The 22,051-nt window shown below is 44.1% G+C and overlaps 1 protein-coding gene across 1 annotated transcript in view; it reads right to left on the bottom strand.

Moving 5' to 3' along the window:
- The window catches only part of lama4 (laminin, alpha 4), a 40,032-nt gene extending 18,269 nt beyond the window's left edge, over positions 1-21,763 (bottom strand). Inside the window, exons 1-16 of the mRNA XM_080790749.1 lie at positions 21,429-21,763; positions 15,364-15,465; positions 15,011-15,138; positions 14,820-14,900; positions 13,833-14,047; positions 12,368-12,468; positions 11,350-11,533; positions 10,189-10,272; positions 9,667-9,818; positions 8,593-8,703; positions 7,533-7,644; positions 7,038-7,202; positions 6,273-6,466; positions 3,109-3,225; positions 1,576-1,724; positions 382-523 (exon numbers count right to left, since the gene is read on the bottom strand). Of these exons, the coding sequence (XP_080646875.1) occupies positions 382-523; positions 1,576-1,724; positions 3,109-3,225; positions 6,273-6,466; positions 7,038-7,202; positions 7,533-7,644; positions 8,593-8,703; positions 9,667-9,818; positions 10,189-10,272; positions 11,350-11,533; positions 12,368-12,468; positions 13,833-14,047; positions 14,820-14,900; positions 15,011-15,138; positions 15,364-15,465; positions 21,429-21,539 (2,148 nt within the window). The 5' untranslated portion in view covers positions 21,540-21,763. The remainder of the gene's footprint in view (positions 1-381; positions 524-1,575; positions 1,725-3,108; positions 3,226-6,272; positions 6,467-7,037; positions 7,203-7,532; positions 7,645-8,592; positions 8,704-9,666; positions 9,819-10,188; positions 10,273-11,349; positions 11,534-12,367; positions 12,469-13,832; positions 14,048-14,819; positions 14,901-15,010; positions 15,139-15,363; positions 15,466-21,428) is intronic.
- Positions 21,764-22,051: the final 288 nt, after the last annotated feature.

The following is a 22,051-nucleotide window of genomic DNA, read 5'->3' as shown; positions in this document are numbered from 1 at the left end:
GAGTCAAAATAAAAACCAACGAAGAAGAAGGGGGGAAGTCCCGCCTCGTTGTCTGGGCCAGCCAATGGCCAAACTGGGCTCAAACGGATCTTGAAAGATGGCGACTTACAGTGCAAGGGATTTCAGGCTTCATTTTACGTCCATGTTAGACCCGGGGAACGCTTTGTCCATATTTTTTACAGTCTATGGGTGGCCCCTAATTAAGCAAAAATATCTTCATTTAAATCTGAGAGTTAGATGCAACTTTTTGACTGCACAGTTTTTTAATAGGGGTTTCCTACAACTATTTGATGAATATACAGTAAGTAACAGTAGTGTAGTAGACAGTTTACATGCATATACAGTACAGTAGTATTTGTTTATGTATGTAATTGAACATACATCCTCAGCTCTTCGGGACGCATCCAGGGTGGTCAGTGACGTGATGTTGGCATCGTCGATGTATTTCACAATGTTGTTGTAGACGTTGGCGGCACTTATAGCCTTCTGGACGAACCCGTTGGCATCACTGCGCTTCAAATCCCTGCATGGGGGACAACAGAGTCCAGTGTTGATTTTGTCGGCTAAAACAATGACGGGAAATGTTTGTCGACTACCTTTTTTCAATGACGAAAACTAAAAAACAAAAAAAATAAGCTATGATGACTAAAACTAAGACTAAATATATCGACCTATAGAATTTGCCAACAAATAAAAGGTATACTAAAATGTTAGGGAGGGACTAGTGGAAAACAGATCCAATAGAACTAAAAGTGATGTTATGTTTGGTTGCGCTCACAACCAAGTTATGGCCAGTCAAAACAAATTCAACTGATTTAGTCGAATAAAACTAGAACTTGTCAGATGACTCAAGCCCACCACACACCGGCTGCGTCCCCCGCGCGGCGCCGCGCGGCGCGCACAGCCGCCTCCATTATTTTCAATGAACCTAACGCACACCGGCTCCGTCCGCCGCGCGGAGCCGCCCGGCGCGCCGATAGAACACAGTTCTATTTTCAGGCGGCGCCGCGCAGCAACGCGCCGCGCCGCACACGGTCGCAGACGGTGTGTGGTGGGCTTAAAATAGGACTAAAACTAAATTACATTTTATTCAAAAGACTATGACTAAAACTAAATGATGTCAAACCAAATGAAGAAATGTTACAAATTAAATGATGTAATTGTATAGTAGATGTTCTTAAATAAAGTATATAATAGGCCTATATATTAAAAAAAAATCAACCCTGCATATAATCATCATTTATCATGTCATATGTTAATTATTAATGCACTAAGCCAATGCAATACTGCAGAAGACCCGATGGAAGTGCTATTTTAGAAATGGGTTTGAATCAGTTACACAGCAACATTGTGAAACCGAACATTTTTATTCTGTAGCATAGCCATTTTAGCTGAATTGCTCTGTCCTTTCCACCATGTCATATTTAGTAGGCTTACTTGTAATGATGTGAATAAGATTTAGACATTTTCTTTTTCTTGTGTTGCATAAATTGTAAATGTCTCTGACTAAAAGTGTCAGCTTAAGCTTAACCGGGGACTCATAATAAATTCATGTGTACTGTCTCTTTCTCTTACTCCTCTAAGTCGTCGGCCTGTCTCTCCAGGTGTTCAGCGTGGTCGTCAGCGCTCTGGACCAGGTCTCTGTCTGCCAAGGACAGGCGCTCCGTCTTCTCTGCCAGCCGGCCGGCGGCCCCATCGATCGCAGCGTGGTACTCGGTCACATTCTGCACAGATTCATAGTGTGTGTGTGTGTGTGTGAGCGTACAGGCACAGACACGCACAAGTGCACACATACAAACACAAGAGGGTCTCAGGAACCCTATGTATACAAGATTTGTTTTTTTTGTTTTGGAGCGGTGCCTAACCGTATGTTTGTCTGTCTGTATGTCTATTTGAGTACGGATGTGTGTCTATCCATATGTCTATTTGACATATGGACACCACCACCACCCCAGTTGAGATCCACTGCTTTATAAAAATAAGGTTTATGTGCAATAACCATATTTGCTGCATTTGTTTCCTGTGAAAGATATGGGTACAAGATGATCATAAACACACACAGGCAGACACACAAAACACTAATGTGTGCACACGCACGCACGCACGCACACACGCTAACAACATTACTTCAGGTTGATTGTATTTCCCTGCAGACTAACTCAATAGAGAGCCACTTGACTAAAAAGGTGGAGCCATTTGAGAACACAGCTTTATCCGACCGCCCCTTAATCCACAAATTGCTCCCAAATTAAATTGGCCTCCTTCAGAATTTGACACCGACTCAATCTCTGCATTGCATTTCATGAATAAATTCAATGTGAGTGCTACAGTAGGATATTGCGATCCATATCATAGTCCATTAGATTACGCTGCATACGGCTTCATGCACTGAGCCATAAATAAAAGTCCAAACGTCAAGAAAGGGGGAGGACTCTTACAACTTTTGTTCAAGTCTCCGGAGACAAAATGTCAACCTGTGTGACCCAAGCACATTAAGCCATCATGTGCCATGACCATGAGTCATTTTGTCATTTGTCAGACAGTACAGAACTGGCTCAAAAAAGCCAGAGAGTATTATCTGTGTGGGCAGAGAAACACAGGAAACATTTTAAAAAGCATATTTGTGTTCTGACCAAAACATGTTGATACGGAAGTGCATGCATGCACAGTAAAATCATCTCCATTTCCTATTCCTTGTTTTTTTTTCTCTCTCCTTTCCTCCCACAGTGTCTAATGAAATCCTGGGAGCCGAGCCGCTTCTTTTCACCTGACAGGGGGGAGTTTCCCCTGTTGGACGTAACGCGTGGAAGAAACAACCAGTTCCTTTCCTCTCCATCTGGCCAGGGAGAAGCAGTATAGGCCTACCCTATTCCTAATAGACATTCTAGGGACTATTTATTTACATGTACATTTGTACACTCTACTGTATATAATTTATAGCTTTGAAATTGAACGGACTAATTATTTCTGATGGGAAATGTAAACCCTTCACATGACCTGTGACCATTAACCACACTGAACCATAGCGACACCTTGGATTCATGTGGTTAAAACACAAATACTGTAGTAGCATTTTATTGTATTTTTGACAAAGTAATGTAGTCTCACCTGCACCATAGCGTCCACCTCAGCCACTGTCCTCTGTGTGTTGGAGATGAGGCCTTTGGCCATATCCAAGGTTTCAATGACAGTGCCGTGGTCTTCTGTTACCAAGTGTAGTTTAGCCTGGGGGAGGCAGAGGGCATGGAAAAAATTAGGAACTAGAAACACGTCATTGCAGTTGTACTGTATGCCTCCCACAACCAGTTGCCGCTTACATCTGTCTGTCCAGACTCTTAATATGAGTAAGTATATGATAGTATTAGTAGTGAATTTTATGAATGACGTGTTTGGTGAGTGTCACAGTGACCTTGACCTTTGACCAGCTACTACACCAAATTTAGTTCATCCTCAAGTCCAAGTTTGTGTGAAATGTTATGAAATTAAAGACAGACAACCGCCGAAGAATAATGCCTGGCGTAGACAATTTTATGAAGAGGAAGCCTTTCTCAATGGTACCTCCATGACTGCCTGCCTAGATATGTCCCAAACTGCCCCTTTAGGTCCTCCACTGTTGGCCTGCTCGATGTGCCTAAACAAATGGCAACTACAAAATACGGGCCTGCTTCTACGGGCCGACAGCGTGGAACAAACTCCCACAAACCTTCGACAGGCAGCCTCTGTAGACATCTTAAAAAGCACAGCTCAAGACCTACTTCTTCACTCTTGCTTTTAGCTTTTAAAATCCTTGTCGTTATTCATGTCCTCACTGTATTGCCTTATTCACTGCTATTTAGTTTTAACGTTTTTTGGCCTATATGTACCTTCAAATGGTGGGTAATCCCAACAACTGCTTGTGATTTCACACCACTGGAAGTACTTAGAAGTACTTAGTCTGTATGTACAGTAACCTAATTTGCTTGACTTGCATAACTTACATACAGTTGTATCCATACAGTTGCATGACTTGCGTACTGTATGGATGTGGAACTGATTTCATTAGTTTACCATCTACTGAGCAATACATGATATTATTCCTCTTATACAGTAATAACCAGAGTGTTCATTTATGTTGGAGATTCTCTCTGATATAAAAACCACTTATGTCCTACTTTATACAACGGTATCGCACCGTGAAAATGGCCGACATACAAGCTAGTAGATCGGGCCATTCGCTGTTTTAATTCACAATTTTGTCCGTCTATAACGACTTGACCAAAACAGGGACAGCAGGTTGAAAGTGGTGTGTATAAACCCAGCAGCACAGTGTACTGTATTGCACTGTACTGTGATTGTGTTGCTGGGGTTGGCCAGTCCCAGCAGAGGGACTGAAGGAACACAGATTAAGGGATGCTGCCTGTTTGGACAGTGGCCTATTCACTGCATTGATTTACAACAGAGGGCTGATCATGGAGATATGCCTGTCTGATAACATGCCCACGCATGTGCACACACACGCACACATGTACGTACATGCTTATCCAGGCATGCAGGCATAATGACAACAATAATCCACTCTCCCTCAATACATGCACGCAGGCACGCAGGCACTCAGACACGCAGGCAGGCACGCACGCACGCACGCACGCACGCACGCACGCACGCACGCACGCACGCACGCACGCACGCACGCACAAAGAGCGTTGCAGTAGACCCATAATGTCAATTAGGCTTTGGTGAGGAATCTTAAATTGTGCTTCCGTACTCCACAAATGAACTGCATTCCTGAGTTTTGGGATGAACCAGATTCCTTTGTACAGTAATATTTCTGGGTGTTTTCTGCTCTGGATATTATCATGGGAACACAATGTGCGCTTGCACTATTTGCAGTTTGGGCCTCCCAAGAACCCCCAGCCTCCCACAGCTGGCTCTGCGTTTCTGTTCTCAGCACTTAAGAACCCCTCGGCGGGTAATAAGACTTCTCTGGTATGCTCTGGGAACAACAACCCTATCTTCACTGGTGTAAAGTACTGTACTTTCTTTTTACTTTACCAGAGTATTTCCAATTTTCTGTACTTTTACTTTGACTACATCTCAGAGGCAAATGTTGTACTTTTACTCCACTACCATTTTAAAACTTGAGTTACTATACTTTGTAGATTTAGATTATTATTACAAAACATACATTTACCACTTAAGCCCTATATACATTTTGTGAGCTTGTAGATCTGCTATTTTCAAAAGATTTTTGTACATTTGAAATCCTAAAATAGGATGTTCCGTATAATGAGTACATTCTACTTTTGGTACTTGATACCAATACTTTTACTCAAGTAAATGTAGAATTCTGGACTTTTACTTGTAACAGAGTAAATCCACATTGATACTTTTACGTAAGTAAGAAATGTAATCTTCCACTACTGACCTACAAACAGAGGGGGTCAGACTGTGTATCTTGGAGGGCCAGTTGCCTCCCTGAGAGATCAGGCACAAATCAACCCTGACGGGAGCATTATGAATGGAGATAAGGGCATGCTGTTTAACGCCAAGAGGAGGCAATCAACACTATCACACTCCCCCGCAGTGGGTGAAAGCATTTACCGGACACTTGAACATAGGATGCTATCTCGTAGTAATGAAACCAGACACGAACATAGAACAAGTGGTGATAATATATGGGGCAGAGAGTAGGGAGTCAGAGAGAGAGAGAGAGGAGAGTAATGATGCTATGAGAAAGACAGAGTGAGTATGTAAAAAAACATTTCAACCTTTAACCCTAACTCTTATTTTCCAAATTCCACACCCCACTGCGGAATTTGCAAATTCACCCGCACTACAGATTCCCTTTTATTTTGAGAGGTGGCACACCGTCTCCAAAGAAGGCTTTGTGTGTCCCTATGTATGTATGTACAGTATGTGCCTATGTACATGCATGTATGTCCGCTTGAGTATGGCAATACCGCTGGGTGACCTAACGTGTCACTGTTTCGCAGCGTAACACGCACACGCACACGCGCACGCACACACACACACACACACACACACACACACACACACACACACACACACACACACACACACACACACACACACACACACACACACACACACACACACACACACACACACACACACACACACACACACACACACACACGCCAGAAAGGAGGGGTCATTACAACCCCCCCCCCCCCCCCCAAAGCCACTGCTCACTTCACATGGTGGTGTATAATAATGAGGGAGGGGGTCAAAGAGAGCTCGTAGAGGAGGGTCCTAATGGGGCAATCATTCACCTCATTTCGCTGGGATTTGAAGAGGTTGGCTCTGTTCCTGTCCTCCGCCTCCTGCACGTTGCTCTGGGCTCTCTGGAGGAGGGCCTGGGCGTCCGACAGCGTGGCGGCGTGGCGGGACAGGGCCTCCTTCACGGGGGACACCCGCCTGTCCGTGGCGTTCAGCTTCTTCGCCAGCTGTACGATACGCGTCAGCACTGGAAGGACACAGCGCGTTACTAGACCACTCAAACTCTCCACAGCACTGGAAGGACACCGCACGTTACTAGACCATTCAAACTCTCCACAGCACTGGAAGGACACCGCGCGTTACTAAACCACTCAAACTCTCCACAGCACTGGAAGGACACCGCACGTTACTAGACCACTCAAACTCTCCACAGCACTGGAAGGACACCGCACGTTACTAGACCACTCAAACTCTCCACAGCACTGGAAGGACACCGCACGTTACTAAACCACTCAAACTCTCCACAGCACTGGGGACCCCACGGTTGGGTCGCGGAGCAATTTTTATGGGTCCCTATATTTTTTTATTCCTACATTTTGTTTTTAATTTCAGAACATTTTCAAAAAACATTAGCAAAAAAGCACAAAAAAAGTCCTGAATTAAAAACTAAATTCAAATGACAATATATAAAGTCACAACACCAACTTTGACGAGGCAGCATATTGCTTTGTTTTAAAATATATACGGTTTTCTTCATTTCCTGAAAAAATTTGTTCAGGAAACCGACAGCCAGAGATATATATGTTGTGTCCGCTCACGCTCATGGGCCTCGGCGGTCTCTGTGGTGGCGATGGGCTCTCGCGGGGAGAGGTCCATCTTCCTCATCCAGGTCACCATGTCATGGGCCATCTCTGTGTTCTGACGCTCCATCTCTGGGTCCACCTCCTGGTGGATGCTGTACAGCTCCCACTCATGGATCATATCTGCTCACACGCACACGCACATGCACACGCACGCACATACCGTATAGATACAAACACATACCGTACATGAGCAGACAGCAGACAACTTCAAAACATACAGTAAGAAAAAAAGAACAAAAAGCAAAAACTGAATGGTAATGCTAAATAGCGTGTATTAACATTGTGTATAGTCCGATGGATAAGTACAGTATTTTACACGTACAACAACCAGTTTCCAACAGGGCACAATTCTTTCATCATGTAGTACAATGCATATGCATAGATCAGTTAGATTAATGCCGTTCATAGGTTACGATGCTACGATGCTAAGAGTTGCATTCTCTCCAGTACCTTCGATGAGGTAGTTGAGAGCGGTGAGGTTTGCGGTGAGCCTGTCAGCCACGCTGAGAGTCTGCAACGTGTCCTCGACCACTGTGTCCCTCAGGCTCTGCACTATCTCCTCCTGGAACATCAGCAGACCCACCGCAGATCAATACCCATAGCTGACACAAATCAATGACTTCAAGCCTGATTGATATAGCTGTGCACCGGTGTCACGCACACCGGAAATAGCAGATATACAAGCTCACTACATAACGCCATGCGACGATTTGTGAGCTTGCGGATTTGCTATTGCCTGTGTGAGGTACGATGCGCAACAAAAACTCAGACATCAAGGTAGGCGTTGACTTTTAACAGGAGCCAGTTCCGAGTTGCAGCCTGTAAGTGCCCTTTTAGAGCACTTACTACTACATAAGATGTAGTAGTAATAATTAATTGCATTTTTATATCGCTTTTCCAAGTGCTCAAAGCGCTTTACAATGCTTCATTCATTCATACATTTGGAGGTGAAGCGGCAAACAGTCGACGCGAGCGTCCTCACTTCCCACATTCACACACCAAAGGTGGCGAGCTCACACCGACCAACTCATTGGAGGCAATGTAGGGTTCAAGACGCCCAAGGACACCTCGACATGTGGACAGGAGGAGCCGGGATTCGAACCGCCGACCCAGGGATCATTGGACGACCTGCTCTACCTCCTGAGCCACAGCCGCCACAGATGGTAAATAACACATAGACCTCTGAAGCCCATTCTAAAAATGCCGTCTAAATCGTGACCTATAGGTTTTCTGTTGTTATCCCATTTTGAAAGGTAAAAACCCCAAATGGGTTCCCGTACTAAATGGGATAATAGAGCATGTTAGCACTGCTAACATGCCAACAATGTTCAAAAACAATAGTGTGCCCATAAAAATTGTAGTTATCTTAAGATGTTGAACTGAATAGAAGTTAGTTTAGGTTGGATAAACTGTACTGTGTGCTTGTCAACGTCTGAAACTTTCCCTCCAAAGTGTAATGTGTAACATGAGTAACAGATGAAAGACTAGGCTTTCTGACTGCTGTGCTGACCATGTCTACCAGATGTTTCATGTCTGACACCACAGCATCTGTGGCGTCCTCCAGCTCTGCAGTCTGGCTCCTCATCACAGAAGACTTGTTCCTCCAGCCCAGGAACTGATTCTGGGAACAGAGGGAAAAGTGACATATGATGTCAATGAAATGGTCATAAAACACAGCTGAGCTTTTCATCACAGAAGACCTGCTGCTCTTTAATGCAGCCCAGCAGCAACCAGAGTGTGAGAGCAAAGCAAGATCAGGATCATTCTGTGCCAAAGGAACAGAAAAGCCAATTTGAAATAGTGATAGTAGAAGGAAAAGTAAACGAAGTGTTGGTTTATTGTGTAAAGTGTTGGTTTATTGTGTAAAGTGTTGGTTTATTGTGCCAAACCGTTATCTAGGTGTAAGGGAGAGGTACTATCAAGAAGTATAAAGACATTTAACATTTTTCAACAATCACATTCTGTGAAAATATTGCATGTTGTATGGATATTGGTATAGAGCATAGCAGTGGGTGTGGTTTTCTGGACCCACTGAAAAATCTGCCATTCATTTTTCCCATAGAGATTTACAAAAATATTGATATCAATTATTTTAAGCCTATAGAATCCAGCCATCCAGGATCCTGGTGAATCATGACCATAAAACCTTTGATTCAGTGGGGAAAAAAAGATTGAATAATTAATTATATTATAATACATTTAATAAATACATGTACTTTTACGGTTTTCATTTTTCTTTCTTCACAGAATTGATGGTGTTATGGTCATGATTCACCAGAGGGTCCTGGCTTGATTCGAGGCTTAAAATAATTGATATAAATATTTATATTTGTGTAAATCTCTATGGGAAAAATGAATGGCCAATTTTTCAGTGGATCCGGAAAACCACACCTATACTGCTATGCTCTAAAGTATGATAGGGAAAATATGATACAAAATACAGTTGGCCCGAGCCCACATTTTAGAGAACCCCTGGGCTATCATATACTTTACTTTTTTATTTATTTTTAGATGTATTTGTAATGGAATGAAATCACAGGGTTACAGCCCATTGCGGAATTGTACTTGTATTGTAATGAATTACCTGCAGTCTATGAGCAGTGTAGTTGTAGTACTTGAGCCTGTCGTTAGCAGCAGCCCCGGTGGAGATGTTCAACACGCTGACCCTCAGCTCGTCCAGAGTCTTATTGGACACACGCAGGTCTCCAATCAGATGCCAGATGCATTCATCACAACCTGAAAGCAGGGGGAAGGAGTGATGGTAATGGCGGATCTGTGTGGAGGGTTTGTACCTTTCATCTTGAACTGCACTCTCTTGTAAAAGCTTTACAAGGGTCGGTGCTCAGGAGCCAGTTGCACCACCTCAGAATAAGTAAAACATCACACCGTGTGAACCCCCCCCCCCCCCCCCCCCACCCCCCCTGCTTCTCTAACGGGGGTCTGCAGCCAAATAACATTTGTGGGGATCCTTGACAAGAAAATGTTTGAGAACCACTGGACTAGAAAGAGGACAATATGACGTATGATTTAATTTGTTATATTCATAAATATTTTGATACAACATTGTAACAAGGTCCTTGCTATTACTGTAAATAAAGCCACTTACTGATGTTGCAGAGGTTTACTGTTGCAGCCTCTGGTAGACACTCCCCAGTGTGCATGTCACAGTGGCCACTCGCACAGTCACACTCTGCACGTAGGAAAACACGCACGCACGCGCGCGCACACACACACACACACGCACACGCACGTCAACTTACAAAGGTCGGAACGGACATATGGAACATTTTGGACCGCAGCCCGAATACTTAGTCAGCTGGACATGGGCTGAGAGTGCAAACGATCATGCTATATATGAAAAGACCCAGGGATGGTGTTTTGGCAGTGAGGCCTGGACATCTGTCTTGTGTATCCCCAGTGTGGGATTGAATGGTTTTGGCAGCTGTATGTGTGTGTGTGTGTGTGCGTGTGTGTGTGTGTGTGTGTGTGCGTGCGTGCGTGCGTGCGTGCGTGCGTGCGTGCGTGCGTGCGTGCGTGCGTGCGTGCGTGCGTGCGTGCGTACAGTATGTGTGCGTGCATGTGTGTGATGTGATGTCATTCCCTGGTCTCCACTGGGAGCTCTCGTGGCCCCTGGGCTGCAGCTCTGCGCAGATGCCTTCCTGACATCATAAACCACTACTGTGATAGTGGGTGTGGGAATGGGGTGCAGGCCACAGCCGTCCCTCTCTGGGAAAACCTTATCTGTGCTCCGTGTTATGACTGATGGTCTGGGTGGGCGTCGCTTTTCTTGGGAACTGAGATGGAATTGAAAGCATCACCTTTGACATGTTTGATCCCCAGATACAATCTACTGTATAGGGTCTGATCCCATACCGTCTCTATGCCATACAGGGAATACATTTTCGTAACCATGTGTCGTACAATAAATATAGCGAAAATAGCCAATCTACAACAAGCTCACAATACGTTGCATCGATTAGCTATTTTCACTATAAAAAAATCAACCATTCCCACTGACTGGTGATGAAAATGTATGGACCTCATCCCCGACAAATTGAACCCTGTCTACTCCCATATTTTGCTGGTAACTATGTGGTATATTTATTGTTGATGCTTTATACAGTATTTGCTATGCTGTATCTGCTCGGCAGCAATAGAACGTTGTGGTGCTGTAAGGCAGTCTTCCAGGTGTGAATAAATACGACAGCAAGGTCAAATCCACATTCTGTCATTTTATTCCTGGATAATTAACAGAAACGTGACTCACTGTGGCAGCCGGAGGGGCCATAGTTCCAGTGTCCCGGGAGGCAGCGCTCGCAGTAGCGTCCTCCGGCCCCCGGGCGACACTGCAGGCAGCTGTGCGTGAGCGGATGGCAGGTGGGACGCAGGGAGGCGGGCCCGCACTCACACCGCCTACAGCCCTGACAGCTGTCGAAACCCGAGTGGCCCTCCTATAGGTTACACAGAATGACCACGACAAAAACACACACACACACACACACACACACACACACACACACACACCACGAGATCTCATTAAACAATTGTTTAATTTCAGTCAGGGTTGAGCGGTTTTTGGAGACGGTCCAAAGGCGTTCTGTCACCCAGAAATGTGGGGCTCATTAATCACCATTCCGGCGATGATGTGACACCTCGCCATCAGGCTGCTATGAGCTGTGATGCCAAACAACAGCTAATGAACTTCTACACTCTGATAGAGTTTTGCATATTTAATACTGGAGATCAAAGCAGGGTTTGATTTTTAAAAAGAACAGAGGGGGGTACATTTTCCTAATCCCTTAATTCGTATATACTCCATTGTACGACATGGAAAAACAAAGGCCAATCTACAAGCTCACAAGGTCCCATCGCAATGCGTTGTGAGTGACCTTGGAGATGTGCTAATTTAGCTATTAATAATAATTATTTGAAAATGTCTTTATGGAATTTATGGAATTGAAAAATGTATTAGCGGGAGGGAATCACAAGGATTCCACCCCTAGCAAAACAAACCCCAATAATGACATATAGCCACACACCTTGCACACCATGTAATAATGATTTGATGATTTCTAACATTAAACATTCTTGAATCACACAAGAAATAGTGGCTGACATTTGACATTTCTTTCCGGGGGGGCGGGGTATATGGTCATTGGCCTGTGAGAAATGGAAAACATGGAAACTAAAAACCTCTGCTGGGGAATCCACGGAAGGAATGCCAAAGAGCCCATGAAGTGACACGACCGTGAGAGATTATGACCTGGCGTCCCCGAGTTCCTCACCTCACACTGGTCACACAGTCGTCCCGTGACGCCAGGCCTGCAGTGACACACTCCGGTCCTGTCGTCGCACGAAGCCGTCCCGCACTTGTTGCACACACAGTCTGCAGCAAAGACACAGGATACGTTGCAAAGATGAAGGTGAGAGGTCAAACTTTACTATGACATGAGTAGAGGAGTTATTTTTATCCACGGTCGGCGCCGGTGACTTGAAATATACACCCACCATAATCCCATCCATGATCTGGAATTGTGACCCTTTATATTGTTCTAATGCATAGTGGGAAATCTACTATAATAATCACCATCTGATTCCGTTTATTCCGTTCTTCTCTTCCCCTGCAATACTATGACACTAGCTTTACATGAACTTAATTCCACTTCTTCGCTGATGCCAATACGCCAATATGCTGTCTTGTACTGTCCTCCATGAATGAGTTCAGTGGAGCTTAACAGGAATCCTCAGCAGCCAGTCGGCCCAACTGTGTCAACAAACTATAAGGACCTTCCCGCATTCATTATACCTGGCTTTGTGATTGGTTTAGGCCCATATTACACCTAGGACACGCAAGGGGAATTGTCAGAGCCTTGTTTACGATGAAGCCGTGTTCTTGCTTTATCTTTACTTGCCATATAAGCCCTACATGCATTTTCATATATGACAAATAGCTAAATTGGGGACACCATGCAGGGTCAATGTGCCTAACCTGCGTTTTTAATTAAAATGTTACATTGTGGATACAGTATCATCAAACCCATCAGACAGTCTATATTTCCCAAAAGGAAATGTATTTAATTCAGTCTAACCAAGCAGGGATAAAACAGTGATAAAAATGAATTACCAGGGAGAAATTCATTGATAACCAATTTGTTATCAAAAGCAGAGGAATGGATTTAATACCTTACTACTCCATCAGCAAATTGAACCCTGGTTGCATTCATAGTAAAAGGCTAAGTGACTCAAAATTGATATACCGGTAAGCATCACCCAAAACTTCAAGTCTAAAATTGTTATTGCGACCGCAAGTTGCATTTACTATGAAAACCTGCATCTCCCGTCCGTCCGTCCGTCCGTCCGTCCGTCCGTCCGTCTGCCCATCACCCACACCTTATATGGTCAAGCCTCGTGACATCACATCTCCATATAATATATATAATTATGGATGCGTGACCATATTATGGTCACGCCTCGTGACATCTCATGACATCACGTGACACATCACGCTACCATATATGGCCATCTCCAGATATGACGATCACAACACTGACCTCATCTAACCCTGCATAACTATACATGGAGAAGGCTGGATCATCATCTAGATCTGCATATATGGAGCCGGCCAGCAACTCTACATCTGACCTCAAACCCTTGGATCTCCACGTGTCCGTCCCCACACGTCCCTCCTGTCCAGTGAGTAACACCTAGGGAGGAACATCTAAGATTCGCTAGTGGCACGTCGTCACGTACCTCTGCAGTTTCTGGCGCTGATGGCATCGCCATAGAAACCCGGGGCACATCTCTGGCAGTTGGCACCGGCCGTGTTGCCCCAGCAGTTCTGGCAGTGGCCCGTCACGTTGTGGCACTCGTTGAAGATCAGGTTGGGGTCGGAGTTACCGTTGCAGTCGCACCTCTTACAGGAGTCGCCGATGACCATGGGGTTTCCATGGAAACCAGGAGCACACCTAGAGGAGGAATAGTGAGCTGGGTGGTGCTGATTGGTTGGTCTAAAGCCTGACGTATGTGTCATCGCGACATGGTGCGTCACTCGCGGAAATGAACAGACTTTGATTTTTGCTTGAAAATCTGTTTTTTACGAGAGACACCATCAAATAATACACATTTCTCCACAGGGATTAAACAAAGTAAAGTATAAATGAGTAAAAGTATAAATTATAAAATTATAAATAAGTAATAAATAATAAGTAATAAAGTATAAATTAAGTATAAATGTCTTTCAAAAGAAGATACATTAAAGGTCTTCCGATTACAAAATGTCCATTTGTCCAATGTCGATTTAGTCAGGAGGCACCCTGTTACCAGCTCAGTGGCCATGTGCTTGGAATGTCCGCCCTGAGACTTGGAGGTCAGGGTTCAATCCCCTGGCAAAGTCATGCCCGTTGCCTCTACTGTATTCTTGGAACTACCGTAAACATCAAGGGTTGGATTGGGCTTAAGTCACTGTGACAAACAGTACTAGAGTCATGTCCAGGGGGTGTATTTATACATGAAGCTGCCTCACGCTAAGGAAACAGGAGATTTAGATCCTGACCTATCAGGCCACCTGCCGCGGGAATGGTAGCTCCCAACTACAGTACGAGTGAGAAAAGTGAGAAGTGAGAAATACAGTATCTGCCCACATCAAACTGTGCAGTGTTGAGACTGCATGCACCCGGAAGCTTTATTGGTGCAATGGCTTAATTTCAACCGGTCGTCCAAATCCCTGTCAACACTGACCTCTCGCAGAAATGTCCGGCATAACCCTGCTGGCACTTGCACCGCAGGATGGAACCTCCCCCGTCACAATGCACCGCGAAGCTGGACAGACACACGGGGGACAGAATGTCACAGATCACACAGTGCTTGCCGACCGGCACACAGCCTGCTGTGAGCATCGACACAACATCAACAGCACTGCATGGGCTTACTTGTTGGATGGGAGCGAAATGGGGCACGCGCACGGCCGGCAGGTGTGGCGTCCATCCAAGCTGGGGGCCAGTGTGTAGCCATCCTCACACATTTCACAGAAATCCCCCATGCTGTGGTCCCTGCAGTCCTGTATGTGGGCAAATGACATTTAGTTACCAAATGGACCTCAGGACCTGCAAGGGTCCATTAAGGTTCCATTCGTACACTCTTTAGACTTATAACATTTAGTGTTTTCGTCCAAAGCTATCTTAATGGCAAATAAAATGATTGGGATTTGATCTTTCAACAAAATAATTAATATTCACTAATGAATGAAATAAAACGCCAGTGATGTCAAGTATGGAGAACTTACCATGCAAATGCCTGTGATATCGTTACAGTAGTCTGCGTGGCCCTTGCAGTTACATGGTAAGCATTTCTTGTGGTCACTAAGGAAATATCCTCTGCCACATACCTACAGAAGGAAAAGAAAGAAATGAAAACTTTGAAAGTCATAATCATTACTCTTTCTGATTTAGATCATATGAAAATAAACCCTGAGCAGAAGTTGCACCATACTTTGGCTAGAGTGGGATTGGATTTCAAGCACTGACGCAAAATTACTAACAAGGACCAGAATTGTATATACTGTAACAGCCAAAGGCTGGAATCACTTTTCCATTAGCCTGTTTTTGGTTTTCTGAAGAGGAAAATGCATGTGAATGGACAGAGGACAGACAGAGTCTTCACTGAGTCACAGTTCACAAACATGCTAATAAACAGCTCATTACAGATTGACAACCCATGAGAAAATGTGTGAGAATGATGAGGACAGTCAGGACACGCAAGACTTTTCTTCATTTTATAGTAGGATTTATAGTACGATTACTACTCTGATTTTGATCATATAAAATAAACCAGTTTAATAGTAACAGAAACCATACTTTAAGAGGCTAGAGAGGGTGTGGATTTCATGCACTGATGCAAAGTTACTGAGGCCAGACAAAATTATAAAAAAATAGCATGTCACATTGAGTTTGAGATTGTAGATCTGCCATTCTGAATCCTGGAAAGTAATAGTTTTAGACATATATGAGAGGAGAAGACGGGCACCTGGAATCACTTCCAACGAGTCTGTTTTTGGTTTTACGTAAACAGCGGAAGATGTTCTTCATCCTGTAAGAACATCTCCTCCCAACATTACCCTTTGATGACTCGTATACTGCTGTTTAACTCATGGCTGTACGAAAGCACACACACACACACACACACACACACACACACACACACACACACACTCTTGTTGCATGTGTGTACGGGTAGAAAACAATGAACCACCGTGCCGCAGCAGTCCCTTGCTATTTATGAAATGTCGGTTTAAAATGTATATCCTGTCTGACATTCGTGCTATGAGGTGGAGTTTCTGGAACCTGCTTTACAGTGGACCTGTTTGCGCGACAGAACAGCCCACCAGTTGTGAGCTTGTAGATTGCAGCCTATTGACGTTTGTGACACTGCGCGCCACCAAGTATAAATTGGGGGTGAGGGTGGTGTGATGTCAGAGTTCAGAACCCTGACCTCCGCCTCCACCCACAAATACATCTTTCAACTTCTGAAGCAGTTCCATTCAAAGACACACACAATACCACTTTGTTCCTGTCTGCATGTAAGAAACCCCATGTTTGTCCTCCTCTGCTCAATTGGACGTTTATGCTGGCCGTCTAGAACAGCTCGTAGCTGGAACATTCCAGAGATATATGCCCGGCTGTGAGGCATATTTTCCTTTGATTTATTTTCAGATGGACCGTGAGACAAAGAAATGCCTTTCACATTGGGCCGGCTAATGTGAAACATCCTGTGACTGGACAAGGCTTTACATGGCCGGCACAGATTCTTCCTGTAGCCCCTTTTCCTGTGGTCTCCCCTGACCCATGGTGCACGGTGCACACACACACACACACACACACACACACACACACACACACAGACACACACACACACACACACACTTAACAACAGCAGGCCCATCTATCACAAGCCGTATCGAGTCTCTTGAGTATGTCAACCTGCCATGTAAACATGTTAGCATTCTAACAGATGATGTACGAAATGGAAAGGCGTTCCCATCTGTTATAGATGTTAGATTACAGGTTAGTGGCATTGTTTTTCAGAGCAATTTACAGTAAGTTTCAGTTTCTACTATAGAACACCAACACTACAAGTAATCAATGGCTTGAAATTATTGTAAAAATAAGAAAATATAAATCTGGATCTAAATGGCAAGCCACTAACTAAACTACAGTAGATTATGGGAAAAGAGTTTGGAGTTGGTCTGCACCTATTAGCTGTGTGACACTCAGTGACGGCTGAAACAGCTGCAGTGTGTATACACAGGACTGATGGTCCACTCTACAGGATATATACAGTACAGTATTCACTATGTCAGCTTGCTCAAATCTCTTGTAATTACATCACCTCCACCCCCATCCCATCCCCTCTGTGCTTGTTAAATCACTGAACACCACACCACACAAGACTTTGCATTTGTATGCTCTTTCAAGTTTCAAGCGAGTGTTCCCTATAGTTGGTTCCTGCAGAGCAATGCTGAACTATTGAAAGTTCTACTTTGAATGGGACCACATTGCTGATTCTAATACACTTTGTTAAACAAGCATGGCAATTGAAACAACTGACATATGTGGCCTTCTGTCCTAATGAGTTCGCTCTGCAATGCAAACTATTTCAGTGATCCTTCTCAAAGTGCCCACTTCAGTGGCAGAACAAAGATGACATTCAACATACTGTAGCCTCTCTCTGTTTTCCTGTGAGTGTAGTGTACAGTAAGTGTATCTCACAGCCAATGTTTTATCCAGGACTGGATTTGTTATTATTAAAAAAACAGCCAGCAATCTATTTCTTATGCAGCAAAACAATAGAGAAACTGAACGTTCCAACTCTCTGCAATGAGTGCTGGGCAAATTGAAGCTTTTAACCATAAACTCTCCTAATTCAGAACCAAGTATATGGCTTAAGTGGTTAATTCCAAATAATAATTACTGGAATGAAAGTAAATAAGAATCACACTTGTGTAAAGTGAGGGTGCTCTTATCATCATACATCATCACATTCCGGCCAATCGTTATCTCATTATTGGCAACCACACTTTTCTGTCCTCACTTTTTATCCAATTACGTTGCTTAGCCAATCAAATCATTGCTATGGGGTACACACAAACACACAAAGCTGGGCATAGTCCCTCAAAAAAATCATGAACTTTTACTCATGTTATGAAATGTGTGTCACAACCGTTTCTTGCAAACACGTTAGTGAGGTTAGTTCATTAACAGAATGATATGTATGCCTTCTAATGTGTGATAAACTATCACCATAATGGTGCTGACCCATAAGCCTCATATATCTCCAGGATACAGTGCTGAACAAATATATCGGGTATCAGGCAAAAAAACAGGAGTTGGCTCCACACTGGAATTCTGTCCAAAGTCAACACTGCCTCATCCCGTGGGCTGTGTGACCATGTAGTCATGCATTCTCTATATTAGGGGGAAGAAAAGCCTAGCTACTTCATTTAACCATTAGTCGATGGTTAATTTGTATAGACTTTTAACCTATATTTATTGATTGATTGTGAATGTTTTGGGGAGTTTGTATCAGGAGAACCTCAATCTATCATTCTCTGGCTTTATAGGATAACATGGGCATGGCAGGGATCTACATTCTACAATCTACAGTATAGCTGCCTGTATTTAAATGTAGCTCCGGCTGCAAATTAAAATCTTTGAACAGCGAACCCCTACCCCCTATTCCCAGAGAGCTATCTGCTGTATTTGTTTTGGCCACGGTAAGGGGTTCAGACAGAGTCTGGGTTTTCCGAAGATCCTCCAGACAGGATATACAGTGGAACACGGGTCATGAGAATCTCTGCATAGCTTAATAACGCAGCAGGAGATGTGTCTTATAGCCATGGACGGACCCTCCCCGCTCAGCCGACAATCTAAAGACTCTGAGATTTACAGCACAAACAACGGAGGGAGATCAGAAGCTACATGGTTCTGTACTGTGTAACCTTATAGGAATATATACTGTAGGACAGTCTAACCCAATAGGACAGAGCATGTGAGCATCAATCATACTGTATCTTCACACTTGTTTTGGTTAGTTGACCAATATGTGACAGCTATGTTTTCCCCCCAATGAGTCCATTAACCATTGCCATTCTAATCTATCATTGCGAGAGAGAAATGCTTTGAAAGAACTGTCTAATGATCAATCTATTGTCATCCGTAGAGCCGATTAAGGTGGTGCTATCCTTCTACAGGACAAATCTCACACAGTTGAAATAAAAAGACAACTGAACAATTCAGATTATTATATTTTGTTAACATGTGACCCTGTGTACCATCAAATGATTTAAAGAAACTAAAAGCACATTAGATAGAGCTTTGTCTGATCAACTTAAGATGAGTACAATTTCATGTTATGTGAACAGTATTAAAGGGGTCCATTGCTTGTGTAACTTAGCAGGTATTCCGTGCACAGCAGAAACCTAACCTTAGGGTTAAAATGCAACTGCTTATACTTTATAGCACACATCTAGGATCCATCCGCTGTGTATTTGGAATTCTTACCTTAATGTAGCTATACATCATGATGGCACTATAAACAGTGCCAGGGATTGTGGTTTCACTTTCTATGTAGGTCAATGTGGGCACAACGTAGGTATCTGAAGTTTTGGGCACGCATTCAAAGCAGAGAGTATGGTGTTCGTATGTGTTTAATTCCCACGGGGGATAGCCATACTAAAAATATAAATGCACTCTCTTGATGCCGTAAGACGCCCTTCAGATGAGTGGTTAAAGTGGCACAGTTATGATGATGAGTCGAACTCTACTGTCCTCCATTACAGGAGACCTCGTTCAGATTTCTGCATTTATTCTGCATTTATTCCTATGCAGGCAACACACAGATCTAACAATATCATCAACTTGAGTCTTCCTCAACACTAATACAAGTAAACTACCGTTAGACTTATTTGAAATGGGGCATCTACACAATATAATCATGTTCATTCACTCATGCATTTGCAGAGTGTCCATTTGGTCACTTGAGATTCACAAAAAATAAACCCTCAGAATTATAAAGAAGGATCATGCTCTTCGTGACTGCAGATAGTTCTTGTGACCTCGCTGTTGATTTGGTGACTGTGTGTGTATACGTTTCTCATTACTGCAGACAGCGTATTCTCTCTCTCGTTCTCTCTCTGCTCTCTCGGGTGTTTCACAACACTTTCCAGCTGCTTTCCATTAGTGCTGCTCTGTCAAGGTGGGGTGGGGCTGGGGTCAGGGTCTGGATGGGAGACGGAGGTGCAGGGAAGTAGTAACCCACCCAGACCCCCATCGTAGACTGATGGCTGATTTACTCTCTGTCGTATCACGCATCGAATATAGACGATCTGCAAGCTCACTACTGTACGTGTCGCATCTGTGAGCATCTAACGCGTTGTGAGCTTGTGGATCGTCTATTAGAGTGTATCACTGTCGTGCAGTGATGCATATGAACCAGGTTTCACGCTGTGCTGGGGATATCACCATCTGATGATTACTGTCCTACTTGTACTGTCATCTCCAATTTCTGACATTTTTGACATAATTTATTGCCCATGTAAAAGTAGCGACAATTGCTGATCTACAAGCTCTCACAATGCATTTCCACAAGACAGCAACGATTTATACAATCTAAACTGAGACACCAGGGGGACCCCAGAGAGCTTCTGAGACGGCCCTTTCCATAACATGGCCTCCATTACGTTAACATAAGCTCAAATTGTTGAATGCATCTCCATGTTTTCACACAGTGGGGTGACAACGGCGGTTTGGATCACCAGTGGGAAGACCTGAGGAAGATCCCACTGGGGATGGTAATGTCACCGTCACCTTCATCATCGTCACAAAGCAGCAGACAAGAACACTTGTGGCTCGTCTTTCTTATTTGGATGCCTGTGGCTCAGCACCAGTGTAAGCATGCAGGACAAACCAAAGCCCTGAGTTTCCACAAACAAAACATGTTTCCAACATGTCTCACATACTGCCACATTATGTACACCTATCAAAGTTCATATGCATGTACTGTATAGACCTATAGAGTATGTACTGTGTATGTACAGACAGTACAGTATGTGTGTATGAGAGAGAGACAGACAGACAGACAGACAGACAGACAGACAGACAGACAGACAGACAGACAGACAGACAGACAGACAGACAGACAGACAGACAGACAGACAGACAGACAGAGTGGAAATAATTTTACATTTTGTTGAATCTTTAATATTGCTATGGCACTGGAACATATACCAACCAAAAAGAGAAAAGAGGGGGGGAAAAGAAAGAAAAAGAAAACAATAAATAAAAGTTGTCTTACTTTCAACACAGCCTCTTGTTGGCCCCATAATCGAACGGCAGAGGCTGGGTAATCAATCCCTGAGAGGATGCAGAGTAAGCAACAGAGGCAGGGCAGAGACCTAGCAGCCATGTTTTCAGTGCGTTGTGCCCGGCGGAGCACTGTTCCCTCTCTCCCTCTCTCTCTGTCTGTCCCGTCTCTCTCCTCGCTGTCGTCACACGTCTCTCTGGGACAGAAGCAGCTCCCACCCCCTCAGCTCTGGCCGTTGGTTTTGTACTTTGTCCAACTGGTGCTCTGACCTCCAGATGGAGGGCTGTGCCTGTTCCAGCCCAAGCCCTGAGTCCGCTAAAACAAACTGTGTGGACTTCCCTCCCTTCCACACACCCACCCACCCCACCTCCGTTCACTCATTCACTCCCTAACTCACTCCCTTGGCTCCTCTCTCTTTCTCTCTAACACCCCCCTGCCCTCCCCTGGTAGAGTTGCCTCTCCCCTGAGCCCCTGCCTAAATCACATACAGATGGGAAATGGAGAGAGTGAAAAGGAGAGATAGAGAATCAGAGTGTGAGAGAGAGAGAGAGAGAGAAAGAGAGAGATAGAGACTAGAGAGAGAGAGAGAGAGAGAGAGAGAGAGAGAGAGAGAG

The sequence above is a fragment of the Protomyctophum bolini genome, assembly GCF_963924005.1.
Source record: "Protomyctophum bolini genome assembly, chromosome: 19".
Taxonomy (NCBI): domain Eukaryota; kingdom Metazoa; phylum Chordata; class Actinopteri; order Myctophiformes; family Myctophidae; genus Protomyctophum; species Protomyctophum bolini.
The sequence above is the reverse complement of the archived record's forward strand: the minus strand, read 5'-3'. Positions and strand labels throughout refer to the sequence as shown.